Below are 14,802 nucleotides of genomic sequence, written 5' to 3'. Positions count from 1 at the left end.
CTGATTAATGTCCCCAGAGTTCCTTAAGACCTTGCTTGGCCCCTGCCAGACCAGGAGGTGTCACCCTATGACAGGTGAGGAAACAGAGGCTTAGAGAGGGCTGGAAGGCCTCACAGAATATCACAGGTGGTGGAGTCTGAATTGGAATCCACATCTCCTCGCCTTTTCCCCAGACCTCTACTTATACAAGGCAGGTCAGATTCCTCCCAGGGAGAGCAAATGCATCCCAAAAGGCCTTGCAGGGGTTTGGGCAGTTTTTCTTTCATTCTAACCACTGGCCTCCCTCCCTCCCCTGGCCCCAGGCAACCTGATAGCCTCCTTCTGTAGTGTAGGAGGTAGGGCCAGCTAGCACCCAGGAGTCCTGGTTCAGTGTCCATTCCCCTTGGGAGTACCATAGGAAGATAGGGGCATCTAGAACTTGGACCTGAGCACAGGGGTTCATGGGGGCTCAAAACCCAGCCATAATAACTAGAGGACGGGTGCACAGTCTGCGCAGAGAGCAGCCCTGGCAGAGGGATCTCAAACAGTGAGAAACTGGGGAAACTCAGTCTCTGTTGTCGAAGACCCAAATGGATGACATGAAGGAGCAGAGCCAGGGCTGCGGCATTTGTCCCTGTGCATTTCATTCAGCAAACTTTTCCTAGGCCAGAGGCGCTGTGCTAGGCTCTGGGAATGCAGAGACAATAGGCAAAGTCCTGTCTGGTGCTCTAGCACACTCCTGTAATCCCAGTAGCTCTGAAGGCTGAGGCAGGAGGACACGAGTTCAAACCAGCTTTAGCAGCTTGGCAAGGCCCTAAGCAACTTGGTGGGACCCTGTCTCAAAGTAAAAAAAAATAAAAAGAGCTGGGGCTATAGCTCAGTGGTTGAATGCCCCTGGGTTCAATCCCTAGTACCAAAAAAAAAAAAAAAAAGGCAAAGTTGTCATCCTCAATAGACACCATCTGATGGGACAAGTGCGAAAGCAACGACATAAGCCAGAAAGTGCGAAGCCTGCCAGGAAGGGACCCCAGGTCTCTCCTAGGCACACTCATCCCTCTCAACATACTGCGTGGCCCATGATGGCAAGCTCACAATCGTACTTGTTGATGTCAACCCAGATGCTTTTGGACACAAGCCCTCTGAATCAGCCCTCCCAGGAAACAGCGATCCATCGCTGTAGCTGAGGGGCTGTCTCTCAAGGACTGATGTAAGGGACTCTTTTTTTGGTACTGAGTTTGGACCCAGGGGCGCTTTACCACTGAGTTACATCCCAGCTCTTCTGCTTTTTAAATTTTTTTTTTTTTTTTTTAAAGACATGGTTTGCTAAAGTTGCTGAGGTCCTCCTGTCTCAGCCTTCCCAGTCACTGGGATTCCAGACATGCACTACCATGCCTGGCCAGGATCCTAAAATCTGTAGTTCTCTCCACGGCTCTGGGACCTAAGCTGAGAGGTTTGGGTTTGGTTGCATTTTTTCCCCCACATGCCAACAGTATCATCTGTCAGGTCTACCCTCATCCAGCTAGGTTTGACCCTGGGCTCAGACTGGGTGATGATGACCTGGAAGCGTGCTTGGACCTCCCTCCCTCTGTCCCCTCCTCCTCCCCTCCCCCATCCCATCTCATCTTCATCTCCATTCTCTCCATTGGTTCGTGTTGGCCGCATGCTCCATCACCATCTCCCACACCAGTGTCCAAGAGACGCAAGGCCCATCTGCGGCGCCTGGATCGCCGGTGGACCCTGGGCGGGATGGTCAACAGGCAGCACAGCCGAGGTGACTGCGGGCACACGCCTTTCTTCCCCCCACTGCTGCTGTCTCTCACTAACGCCTGCTCCTTCCCACCCTCTGCCCTCTGACCTCTGCCTGTGGCCTCCTGACTTACCATATGTACAGGACAGACTTTCCTCTCACTTGCTGCGACTGGGAGTGGGGAAGGGGCCATGCTTGGGAATTGGGGCGGCACTAAGGGTGGTGCTGGTTTGCTGGTGTCCTGGGAATGGGGGTCGTGGGACTTCAGACACGGTTATAGGTCCCCCAGAAAGGAGCAAGTCTTGAGGGACCAGGGGGATCTCAGTCCCTATAAGGGCACCCTACTTCCCCATCCTTCATTGTCTCCTGCTGAGAAAGGCTCCATTGGCTAAGCCGTCCTTGTGGCTGCTTGGGAACTGAGTGCAAAGAAGGACCAGCCCACAAGCCTCCCCCTTCGTCCAGCTCCACTTAAACTAGAAAGGTGCAGAAGTCAGGCACAGCCTGGAACCAGGGCACAGCCCCGACCAGTGGGGTATGGGGTTAGACCCCACCAACAGCAGCAAACTGGGGTTTTAGGAGGGGCTAAAGCAAGAAGATTCCAGGGAGGCTCCTCACCTGGCCATGGGCTGATGAGGAGGGGAGACATTTGCTCTGTCGGAGTTTTCCCAACACCCAGGAGCTGGGGAGGTGAGGGAAGAAGGTACACGCCTTTGGACACCCCTTAACCATCTGCAGAGCCCCCGACTGGTGGAGGGCCAGTTTCTCCTGCCCCACAGAGAGCAGAGAGTGTGCTCCTCAGGGTGAGGACCCAGCTGAGAGCAGCTTGTCACCCCTGAGAGGGGCATATAATGAGCACTGGCCTTTTGGGAACACAGGGATGCCCCAGCTCATACTCCCACCCTCAAAGCTTATTTCCAGAAGACAGTGGGAGCATGTCTTGGTGTCTGCCCCAAGCCTGAGGCAGCAGGAAGTCTGGACTCTTGGGTGGCCACAGCCTGTGGTTGGCTCAGCATCAGGCTCAGAACACTGATCATGAGGAACCCAGCTTGTCCCCAGGGAGGAACATGGGCTGGAGCCTGGGGGCTGACGTAGGACAGAGGGCTGAGTTGTAAAAACAGCACCAGGCCGAATGTAAAGCAAAGGCCACCTTCAACCTAGAGGGAGGAACAGCAGTGCAGGGAAGCAGCCCCAGCCTTGGTGGCAAAAGAGAGTGGAATGGGGACCTGGAATCATAGGGACGAAGGTTTGGCCTGCTCCACGCTTCACACACTAAACCCCAAACATGACTGACTCCACAGACACGCAGCTGGTGCAGTACACACCCTGCACGGCTCCCATGGCCTCAGTATGGCTGCAGTACCTTGTCACGTCTAACCCTTCCTTCCCATCACAGCTCCCCATCGACAGTCCTGTGCGCACACACAACCACTCACAGGGCACAAATATAATTCCAATTATGCAGCCACACATAGACCATGCCACAAGTACATTATTTAGTCATCAAGGCTTTGTACACACAACTAACAGTCAATCACATCATCACATTCGGCAACACCCACAAGTCCACATACACATAACCCCCCTACCACGGGTTCACAGGCAGTGTAGTCACAGCTATTCACAGGATGATGCACGTGGACACAATTACACAACCAAATGAATACTTCCACATCACCCATACATAGCAAATACCCAACCCCCCATAAGAGGCCAAGAGACCTAGCCAGCATAATTTCCAGCCTTGCTCTGTTAAAGCAGGCAGCCAAGAGAGGCCTGCAGAGAGCTGGCTGGGGACAGCACTGCAAACAGCAGAGTGGGTGGGAGCAGGGTGGAGAGGGGGACATCGAAGAACTAGACAAGAGAAAGCAGTGCTTCCCCGGGGCCCTGCTCCACTCCCCATCCCCACAGCCAGCCGGGGCCGTTGGAATCAAAGGCCTCTGTCTCGCAGAGGGGTGAGGGAGTTGTGGGGGCCGGGAGGGGAGCTGGAGAGACTGCTGACAGAGGGGAAAGTGTTTGGAAAGAGGAGGCCTCTGTGGTTTGGAAACTGCAGGACTTCCAGCCCCTGCCTCCCAAACCAGAACAGTCTGTCCACCTCCCCCTGCCCATTCACCCTGCCAGTCGCCTGGCCAGCCCTTACCAGGACAGGAGTGCCCCCATCCCTACATGGCACAATCCCAGTCCCCAGGCTCTGGTACTTCCCAGAGCCCTGAGAGGTCCCTGAGCTCACAGTCTCCCACCCCTCAGCTGCTTCCTAGGGACCAGCTCTTCCTGGCCTGCCGAACCACTCAGGACCCACTGAGGCCGATTCTGTCCATCTGTGTATTCTGTTGTCTGGACATCCCCAAGGTGGGCTTTGTGGCCAGGTCCATAAGAGTATCTGTCTCCACTTGTCCTTCGAGTCACCTGTGAGTTGGGAGGACTGTGTGACACATGTCCACATGGAGGCAGCCCATGCCTCTTCCATCTGAGCCAACCAGGACAGAAAGCCGTTCCCCATGGAGACAAGTGGGAAGAGTTGGTCTGACTGCCTGGCCCCTCCAGGGATGAGGAACCTGAATTCTCCCTCAGTGTCCTGCCCAGCGACCAGGGCAGAGTGAGCCTCACTGGTAGCCAGTGGTCTTACAAGGAGCACATAAACTCCGGGGGGACATGTCACAGCCCAGAACCCCTAAGAACAAGGCCTTTTGCAGGACCCACTCAGTTTTGCTGGCAGAACTGATATCTGGTTCTGTCCCCCTTCCTATCCCAGGAGGTCAGAGAAGACAGGAGCTTCCATGGCCTGCAGACGCTTGTCTGCCATAGGCACCCTAAGAGGTTGCAGCAACGGGGCCTGGCTGCTCCGGAAGGCGAGCCCACACTACATGGTCAAGGCCCTGTACTTGGTGGTGGGGCAGGGCAAGGCTTCTCTGATCTTCCCCGCAAGAACTGTCATTTTTCTCTGCAAAAAGTAACCTTGCCTAGGAAAACTTTAATGATGGCTTCCTGCTCAAACCACAGGCTTTTAAAAATAGCCCTGCCGAACAAAGACAAAATATGAAGCACAGGCCTCACCTCCCCCAGACCTCAGACCCTGGATTCCCCAGCCTGGTGCTGCCCCTTAGGCCGCTGCCTGGGCCAGGGTTTACCGTGTCCCACTGGAAAATGGAGCAGGACCAGAAGCAGGCAGGAGAGCAAAGGTTGGCCCAGAGAGTGGGGAGCTGCTCCAAGGCCCGAGTCAGAGTCTGTCTGGGCAGGTTCTCAGGCGGGCTTGGCAGCAGTTCGTGGGGGGAGGGTCTGGGGTGGAATCTGAAGCCCCCTGGAACAGGGCCCTCCCTGAATCAGGACTGAAGAAGACTTATAGTTGTGGAGAGCATGCTGAGGAGTGGCACAGCCTCCCATGGGTTGTCACCCACCCTTTGCTTTTTGGCAGCCTTTCAGATTAGGCCAGTGGCCCATCGGTTCCATCCTTCAGCCTGGCAGGACAGCCGCCTCCACCCCAAAGGGAGTCACTATCTTGGCCCAGCACAGGGCTGCAGACAGGAACCCTGATAATCCAGGGGAGAATGAACAGATGGCCCTCCCACAGCAGGGAGCTGGGGTGGCAGCTGTCCCCCCCCCTCAACAGCTACTAGAGGCCCAGGCAGGCTGCCTGAGGGTCCAGCCAAGGAGTCCAGGGGGTGGTTGTCACAGCTGGGAGCCAGGAGGGGCAGGCTCTTAGAGGCCAGCTCCTGCTATTTCGAGCTCTCTGCAGGCTTCCCACTCAAGCCACTGCCCCGCCCAGCCTGGCCTTCCTCCTCACGGAGCGGCCCACAGCCCCCTGCTCCTGCTGCACCAGCACAGTTCCACCTCTGGAGCACCCAGGCCCCCGAGGACTTTCCAAGGGCATTGCCAGATCGTCAGTTTTTTCACCTCTGCTGTCCCTTGTTCTCCCAGTGAGGCTGGGTGGGAAGTGTGAGCCTTGAGCTGTCTGTCCTCTAGGCAGAATCTCACCTAGGAGGCAGGGTGTCCTCCCTAGCCAACTATGAGTCTACCTGGTCTTGCCAGGGACAGGAAGAGTGGACCCAGCAGACCTGGAGCAAACACCTCCCTGGAAACCTGAACAAAAGCCTTAGAGGGAGCATGGGGCTTCCGCAGGAGGGAGACTGAAGGGGGCCAAGGGGATGCCTGGCACCCCAGCCTCCCCACACCTGTCCCCTCAAGCTCTTCCTGAGGTTCCCCAAGGTGCCTTTCTGTTGCCTTGGGAAAACCTTGAGCAAGACCCTGAAGTCACACCCATGAGAGTAGCGTAGACGTGAATGAGCAGTCATCTTGTGGACGGCCGGGGCCACACAAACCCAGGAACTGTGGAGAATGTGGGGCACTGGCTGTGGGACACCTGGCATCTCCACACCTGCCACAGGACCTTATCTTAACAAAACACAGCCACTCCCATAGGACTTGCATTCCATGGAACTCTCCTGGGGACATTACATGACCTGCTGTCAATCGGGGGCCAGGTGCTTAGTGAAGGCTTCACCAAGGAGGTGCCCCTGGAGTTGTCTGAGGCTTAGAATGAGGAAGGATTTAAGGGACTGAGGCGGAAGCAGGGCCAGGAGAGGGCATGTGGGACACAGATGGAAACGTGGCACATTTGTGGAAGGGGTATCCTGCCTGAGGGTCCTGAAGGCACCAGGAGAAATCCAGCATTGGTCTCAAGACTTTCTGACAAGCAGTTTCCTTCTAACTCTGCCTTTAGCCCAGGGAGCTTCTGGGGCCCTCTAAACTCCAGGCTCGGCATCCTGCTTGCCATTATTAGGCTGGGAGAGCTGGCTTTGCTGAACAACCTGGGACGTGGCTGGCTTTGGCACACACTGGGCACGGCAGTAACCCCCGCCCCCGTGACCTTTCCACTGCTACTCCTGAGGCCTGGTCCTTCCCTTCTCTGGAGAAGCCAGAGCTGACCCAGAGCACCTTGGCAAGCAGCTGAGCAAGGCCAGGCCTGGGCAGGAGGGGACAAGAAGCAGGGCCTGCACCTCAACCTCAAATAATCTTGCTCTCTTACTCCCACTGCCCACTCACAGAAGAGAAGTATGTCACCGTTCAACCTTATGTCAGCCAAAGCAAGGACGAGATTGGCTTTGAGAAGGGTGTCACCGTGGAGGTGATCCGGAAGAATTTGGAGGGCTGGTGGTATATCAGGTAGGACCCTTGACAGAGCCACAAGATACCTCTGGTCCATCTGGCCCCTCTCAGATGCCTCTGGCCCATCTGTCCTGGGCCCACAGAACTGGGTGCAAAGTAGCTATGGCCATCCGCTGGCGGGTACGTACTGACAGCAGCCCTGTACCAACTGTGCACATCTGGAAGGCTCAACCAGGGAGCGCTGGTCTTGCAGAGTGTCTCCGGGGGCAGGAAAGCAAGGCTGAGCACAGCCAGCACAGGGCAGGGCCCACAGGCCATGGTGCAGTTCCTTCCCGCTCATCTGCCAAGCGTTCAGCACATCTGAATTTGGTTTTCTGCGTCCGGCCTTGGCTGCATGGTCTGATCCACAGTTAGAGCAGTTTGGAGCACTGGTGTCCCCAGGCCCTACTGAAGTCCCATCAGACAGCCTCTGCTGCCATGGCTCACCACCCAGGGCTCCAGATGTGAGCCTGTGACGTCCATGTCCCTGGCCTGTGAGTGAGGGCTGTTCCACTTTTCAGGACTGTCTTGAGACTAGAGTGGAAGAAAGGTCTGAGCCCAAACCCAGTTTGGGCTATCAGAGGTTCCTCCTTCCCCTGCCCCCTCCCTCTCCCAGAACCTAATCCCACTTCTCAGTTGAGAAATCCATTTGGGGTATGGGTCAGGGAGTGCGGGGGAAGGCAGTCTCCTGACCCACTGGAAGTAAACAGAACCCTGTGGCTTCACTCACCATTACCAGACCAAGACCTACCCTTTAGCCCCCTCTGCCCTTCAAGGCACTTACTCTCAGGAGACACTGTTGATTCCTTTGGAGAAGCTCAGCCATGGGGACTTGACCCAGCTTTTCCTCTGCTGCCACCTGGCTGGGGGAGACTGCCCCCTATCTGTGGGCTCTGGGAATTGCCGCTTCAACCCAGCACACCCAGCAGCCCCCGACCCTGCACAGGCAGGATGTGTACTGAGTGGTCTCTCCCAGAGAGGCTAGGGTTGTGCTATGGCATCCCTGTGACCAAGGCAATGTGAGCACTCACAGGACAGTTGCTCGGAACATGGCAGGACATGGTGGTGTTAAAAGTTAGTCTATGCTGAGCTGAAGGACAGGATGAAGGCCACTGGCTACACAGAATCCAAACCTTAGTGTGACTTGGTAGGAGGCTCTCCCCTCATGGTCCTTGCCCTGTTGTATATCACTCAGGAGTAATGAAATGTCCCTTTTTGTTCTGCTAGGTGGGATGAACAGTACCTGGATGTGTGTTGCCCATGGTCATTGCCCCTGGCTTTTATGTTTAGGAGCAAAAACTAAAGCCAAGCCAAAGACTTAGCAGCCAGGAGCCTGAAGTGGAAAGGCCAGCAAATATCTTGGCAGGCTGGTGGCCTCATTCACTTGCCTGGAAGTGACCTATAAGGCTGTTTTCTATTTTGCTTTGTTTTGCTTCATTTTTTGGTTTTCTAAAATGACCAGCAAAGTTACTCTGAGCTACTTCTAATCAACTCTTGTTCCCATGGCCTAGTCCTTGTCCCCATTAGCCAGTGGGAATTCCAGCTGAGAATGCCATGCCATAACAGTTCCACCTTAAGAAAGCTGCCAGACACCCCCTTAAGTATGCCATTTCCCAACATTCCAGGCTCTGTGTTGATCCTCATTTCCTGTCTTTTTTTCTCCTCCCCCACCTACACACACACACACACACACACACACACACACACACACACACACACACCCCTCTGCTGCCTGCCCTGCTCAGAGCTGGGAAATGGCTGTGAGAGAAAGGGGCTCAGACACAGCCACTCCTGGTGCCCTTGCATTTCCCTGCCTGGAACCTGGATTTATCTAAATAACATATAAACTCTGAAATGGGGGCACTTGGGACTGTAAGCAGGCCTTGCTTTGCTTTTCTTTGCCTTGGCCTTTGGCTAATAAGAAGCTTAGGCACTTTCACTAGTTGCTTCTATCCACCTTTGAAAGTCACCGTTACACCTGAGAGCCATCACAGCCCCAACTTCCATCCTTCATTCATTGATGTCTGCTTTCCAAGCCCAGACAGATGAGCTTGGGACAACCTGTGCACATTACTGTTACGGACGGAAGGAGCCTCCTCCTTCCTGTGTTCTCCAGCAAATCTCCATGTTCCTTCTCCCACCTAATGAGTTCCTAAGAAAAGAGGGTGAGAGGAGGGCTGTTAGACATCTGGCCTGGAAAAACTATTCCAAAGAGCCAGATGTGTCCCAGGGAGCAGACAGGGACATTGCAACTCAGGCTTGGGGGCACTGGCCAGCAATTGCCAGTCCAGGAAGCGAGTCCCCAGTGGATTTGGGTGAAGACTCAACACCACGGGGAAAAGGGAAAAAGCTTGTTTTTTAAGAAGTCATCAAATCACCAGAATGAAGTCAGCCCTGTCATTTGTCTTTTGCTTTTGTTTATGAGCTTTTGGGTTTGTTTGGCTTTGTTTTTGTTTTGCCATACCAATGGTTTTAATTTTACAGTCATGTGCTTTATTCTTGTCATTTATGGTTTCTACTTTTGGAACCCCATTTAGAAAGTCTTTCTCAAACCTCCAAATTATGTAAATATTTTTTTATTTTTGCCCCCTGTATAGCCAGATTCTTTCTTACTTATTTTTCCTAATTGAATAATGCATTGTCCTCAAATCACTTATTGAATAATCCATCCTACCCCACTGATTTGAAATGTTGCCGTTAGCCTGTTCACGGACTTACTCTGTAAACTTCACCCATGTGCTATCCCTGCGTAGCACCCACACCCTCCCCAGTCAGTCTTCTTTACACACCTCTTCAGTGTGTCTATCCTTATGGATACACTTTAACAGCTACTCTGTTCCTACATCTTGCAGAAAAGTAAAATTGAGCTCCAGAAAACAGACTTTTCCAAGGTCCCATAGACCAGAACTCTCACCCTGTGATACCTCTTTCCTCTTTAATAATCCTTTTTTTTCCTGTGGGGCGTTTTAACTCCACACACCACTTTCTCGCCCCTTATCTTCCATTTCTTATCTCTAGGGTTACCCTCAAATGATTGTGGAATAACATTCTCAATTGTGAATAGTTATTGTGAAGTCCACCTTTGGGCACCCACCACTGGAGAACTCTAATCTCAAGGTCCCATGTTTATTTTACCTGACACTTTGCAGAGAATGGGAGCCCATGCCAAGAGGGACCAGGCAAAGCAAAGGGAGTTAGAGGAAAGGAGCTGTTCTCTGAGCATCTTTCCCAGCAAGTCTCAGCTCTGGTTCTCTTGGAGCAGTGGGATTACCAAGTCTCTGGCAACGCATGGTAGAAAAGTCTCAGCTGGGCAAGGCCAGGTGGAACTAGGGCCTGAGCCTGAAAGAGATGTAATGATGGTGTGGCCCACTCCTCTCCACAGATACCTGGGCAAAGAGGGCTGGGCACCAGCATCCTACCTAAAGAAGGCCAAGGATGACCTGCCAACCCGGAAAAAGAATCTGGCGGGCCCCGTGGAGATCATTGGGAACATCATGGAGATCAGCAACCTGTTAAACAAGAAGACATCTGGGGACAAGGAGACTCCACCAACTGAAGGCGAAGGCTCTGAGGCCCCCATTGCCAAAAAGGAGATAAGCTTGCCCATCCTGTGCAATGCTTCCAATGGTAGTGCCCTCGGTGTCCCCGAGAGGACCGTCTCCAAACTGGCCCAGGGCTCTCCAGCTGTGGCCAGGATTGCCCCTCAGAGGGCCCAGATCAGTAAGCACATCACTGACCTTCAGGTCCTGGCCACAGAGCTCTTTATAGTGGGGGCAGAGAGTGCAAGGGAGGCCAGAGGAGAGTGGGACCTAAGCTGCAGCCTGAGGGATCCTGGGCCCTTAGGCTGTCAGCTCAGGTCATTCTCATCACCAGTGGAGAAGGCAGGGGAGGGTGTGGCTGTGCCTCTCCTAGCCGTGTCTCTCTGAAAGTGAGTCACATGAGTGCAGGCTCTTAGCATTGCCCCTTCCCTAGAGACCAGGAACAGCCACTCTTCAGAGGAATGTAGTCCAAGAGAAAGAAGTGGTTTCTTCACACTATAATAAAGATTTTAGGAACCTAGTGGTTGATGTGTACATGATTTAAAAATAAAGCCCTCAATTCCCTGCTTTGTCAAGCGCCTGCAGGGCTTCTGTTTGGAGTGAGAGATGGTAGGACATCTTCCTGGGACTTAAACCAGTATATTTTCTTTCTTTCTTTCTTTTTTTATTTTTTATTTTTTGCAGTACTGGGTTGGAACCAGGGGTGTGCAACCACTGAGCTACATCCCTAGCCCTTTTTATTATTTATTTTGAGACAGGACCTTGCTGGATTGCTCAGGCTGGCCTGCAACTTGCAGTCCTCCTACCCCAGCCTCCCGAGTCTCCAGGATTACAGGTGTGCACTAGCACACCCAGCTCTTCCACCAGTTTCTAGAAACCTGAAAGAATGAGCTGAGACTTTAGCAATCTCCACAAAGTGGTTTCAACAGAGTTTATGCCAAGGATCTCCTTTAGCTGGGCATGGTGATGCACACCTATAATCCCAGCTGCTGGAGGAAAGCTGTTTTTACAGTTGAGCTCTGACTTTGGTTCTGTTGGCCCTTGTGCATGAAACCTTTTAGGCATCAGCTGGGAAGTTGTCATTAGGTGTCCCCTCTTGCCTAGCTCTGTGCTAGCCTCTAAGGATTTAGAGTGAGCAAAAAATAGACATGCTGTTGCCCATTGCCTGAATGGAATTACTAAATCCATGTCTCTTCTTCTAGGCTCCCCAAACCTAAGGACAAGACCTCCACCACGCCGAGAATCCAGCTTGGTATGTGTGCTGAATTTCTACTCCCTTTTTGTTCCTTTTCTGGGGCTGCTCTCTAGCAGCTCTGATTAAGAGGCTGTCTTGCTGCAGAGCCTACTGCCTAACGGTTTTCCAGGGCTCTGCTGGGGCTTCTAGCTTTGGGGGGCTGGAGGCATGGAGGGAAGCCTGTAGATCCCGGCCTTTCTCGGGGCCTGGCTGGACAGTTTATAATCGGAAATGCACTGCACTCCAAAGCTAAATAAATCCATCCCAGCCACTGCACTGGCAGACATAAACATTTAGACTGGCCGGCAGCAATGTCCAACCAGGGCATTGCCAGGAGCTGGAAATGGGGCTGCTGTCCATGTTGCCTGGAAGACTTTCAGCTTTGCCTTGCTCAGGAATGCCTGGTGGATGTGGTGGATGTCAGAGCCTGGGAGGGCAGATTGCAGATCCGTGAGTGGGGAGTTGCAAGGACAGGCTCACACCAAAGTTTATAGAATGTCCCCACTGCTGGGTTCCGGGCTCTTATGGGTAGGGTTTCCTGGTGACCAGCATCTCAAGCAGGTAGATGTGCAGTCAGTCTAGGTCTTGGGGAACCCAAATGGTGGTGGCAAGCTGAGAATACTGGAACAAAGAACTGTCATCAGGGCTGTGGACAGATTGGAGCTTCAGCCTGCCAGGCATGGCTGTGCGTTCTACTTCCAACATGTTGATGCAGAGACCCTAGGCAAGTCATTTACCCTCCTCAGGCCTCAATTTCCTTACAAGATAGGGACAGCCCTAGCTATCTCTTAGGGCTATCCTAAGGATAAGAAGCGATGCATAGGGCTGGCAGGCAATTTCTATTTCCCATATCAACTTGACTATGGGGGTAGAATCTTCTGGTGTACAGGAAAAGATGCTAAGGTCATACCTGGGCTTAGCAGCAAATCACTGTGATCAGTGACATCTGCCCTTAGAGAGGGGATAGCATCAGTCCATGGAGAGGAGACCTCTGTACATATAGGGCTTGGAAGATTTTGCTCCTTCCTTGCCCTAGCTATTGGCTTTCTTTTCCCCATGGGCTTACAACTGAACAATGGATTCTGCTTCCCTCCCATCTCTTTTAACACAAGCTAATTATTTTCAGGCAGACTTAATTTGTGTGAGAATGGGCTAATTCCTTCCACACGCCAAATTCAGGGTTGCTGAGACAGGGCCACTGTCCAGGTAGGTTCTGAATCTCACCTGGCCAGGAAGCACAGGATCACAGAGCCAGGCATTGGGCAAGGAGGGTTGACTGATTCACACCCAGTCCCTGAAAACCAGCTCCCTCCCACCCTCATTCACTGTGCTCCAAGACAGCTCTGTTTTGTTTGTTTTTGTTTGTTTTGTTTTGTTTTGTTTTTTGGTTTGGTTTTGGTTTTGATTTTGGTACTGAATTCAGGAGCACTCAGCCACTGAGCCACATCCCCAGCCCTATTTTGTATTTTATTTAGAGACAGGGTCTCAAGGAGTTGCTTAACGCCTCACTTTTGTTCCTGGCTTTGAACTCACAATCCTCCTGCTTTAGCCTCCCGAGCTGCTGGGATTACAGGCTTGCTCCACTGCACTCGGCTAACAGATCTGTTTTGATTGACAGGATTGAGATTAGGACATGAGGGTTTCAGGGGTGTTGACCTTTGGTCTTTGAGCTCTTCCTATGTCCCTTGCTGGACTAGAAGTTATCTACATATCTCAGTAAGTCTCTTAATGACCCTGTTATTAGTTCCATTTTGTAGATGAGGAAACTGAGGCTCAGAGAGTTGACATCAATGGCCTCACACACAGCTGGTAAAATACTGGGACTGGAGCCCAGCAGTCTTCTAGGTCTTCCAATCACAGAAAAAGGAGGAGGGAGTGAGGGAGGCGGTGGTGGGGATCTACCCTGGGACTGAAAACAGTTGCCTCCTGCCACAGCACAGCTGCTTCCCCCTCCTCATCTCTTCCCTCCTCCCCCCTCCCAGTTGGTTTGCTTTAACCCCTTCTGTATGAAGTAGGTCACACACACCCAAAGCCCATTCTTATCAGTGGAGGCTAACTGAAGCTAGAATCCACAAGGGCATGTTGTCCATTGGGGCTACTGTTGGATGCCCGGCATCTCAGATCAGCTTCTGGCACCTGGGAGCCACTAGCAAATGGTAGTAGAATGAACAAATGAGGCCCACGTTAGCCTGGAACCATGAGCTGGGGCAAAAAAAACAAAAAGTGTTTAGATGTTGCTGTACAGGGGTCTAAAAGGCACTTGGGACCTCAGTGTGTTCTATCTGCCTTGGAGACAGTGTCCTGAGTTCTAATCGGGGCTTCCCTAACCTTTTGGCACTGTCAGGATGAGCAGCTGAAGGCTTCTCCCCAACTCCACTGCCCCTTGCACTCCCACCTCAGCCTCCTAGAGATGGTGAGCTCCCAGGCCCCGCCTGGCTGCTGGGCACCCCACCTGCAGCCCCTCACCTTTCAACTCAGGATGGAGACGCTCCTCTCTGGGGGGCAGTGCATGCATTTTGTCAGAGAATTTCTCTGCTTTATCGTTTTCATTTTGGGATCCAACTGTTGAGGCATCTGAAAACTGGCCCTCCAGAGATGGAAGCATAGAAACTCTAATATTAAGAGCAAGCATCTGCCAGCTCAGACCAGTCTCAAGTGAACCCTAAGTACCGCTGGAATCTCCTCAGGAGCGCAGCCTCTTGGGGATCTGCCCTGCAAGCGAGGACAGATGCCTGCGGGGCCAGCTGCTGTCCAGCTGGTCCAAACAGCCACACGCACATCCCCCAGCTGGAACGGGCACCGGTCCTTGGCCTTGTCACCTCCCTGGTTAGCTGGATTTTGCTCAGTGTTCTCTTTCCACTTTAGGGGTTCCAGCTGCCAAAGCCACCAGAGCCCCCTTCTGTCGAGGTGGAGTACTACACCATTGCCGAGTTCCAATCGTGCATCTCTGACGGGATCAGCTTCCGTGGTGGACAGAAGGCAGAGGTGAGCCTTGGCCCTGATGCCGAGGGTTTCACTCATTGTGGTCAAGGCCTGCATTTCCCATTTTACGTCTTGCTAGCAAAGGTTCCTGGAACAAGAAGGGATGGTACAGAAACATGCCCCACAGTGAAGAGCACTTGCCTAAAGCTGATCAGGGCCACAGCAGGGATTAGAAACCCGGA

General features: G+C 52.9%; 1 protein-coding gene across 3 annotated transcripts in view; it reads left to right on the top strand.

The window, feature by feature from the left end:
* Window positions 1-14,802, top strand: part of Sh3pxd2a (SH3 and PX domains 2A) — a 215,985-nt gene that overhangs the window by 189,740 nt on the left and 11,443 nt on the right. For all 3 annotated transcript variants that reach the window (XM_076835002.2, XM_076835000.2, XM_076835001.1), the window contains 5 exons: window positions 1,667-1,750; window positions 6,766-6,883; window positions 10,248-10,585; window positions 11,607-11,656; window positions 14,504-14,623. In XM_076835002.2, coding sequence (XP_076691117.1) covers window positions 1,667-1,750; window positions 6,766-6,883; window positions 10,248-10,585; window positions 11,607-11,656; window positions 14,504-14,623 — 710 coding nt within the window. The remainder of the gene's footprint in view (window positions 1-1,666; window positions 1,751-6,765; window positions 6,884-10,247; window positions 10,586-11,606; window positions 11,657-14,503; window positions 14,624-14,802) is intronic.

Source organism: Callospermophilus lateralis, chromosome 15 (genome assembly GCF_048772815.1).
Source record: "Callospermophilus lateralis isolate mCalLat2 chromosome 15, mCalLat2.hap1, whole genome shotgun sequence".
Taxonomy (NCBI): Eukaryota; Metazoa; Chordata; class Mammalia; order Rodentia; family Sciuridae; genus Callospermophilus; species Callospermophilus lateralis.
Note: the sequence above shows the minus strand (reverse complement) of the source record. Positions and strands in the feature narration are given on the sequence as shown.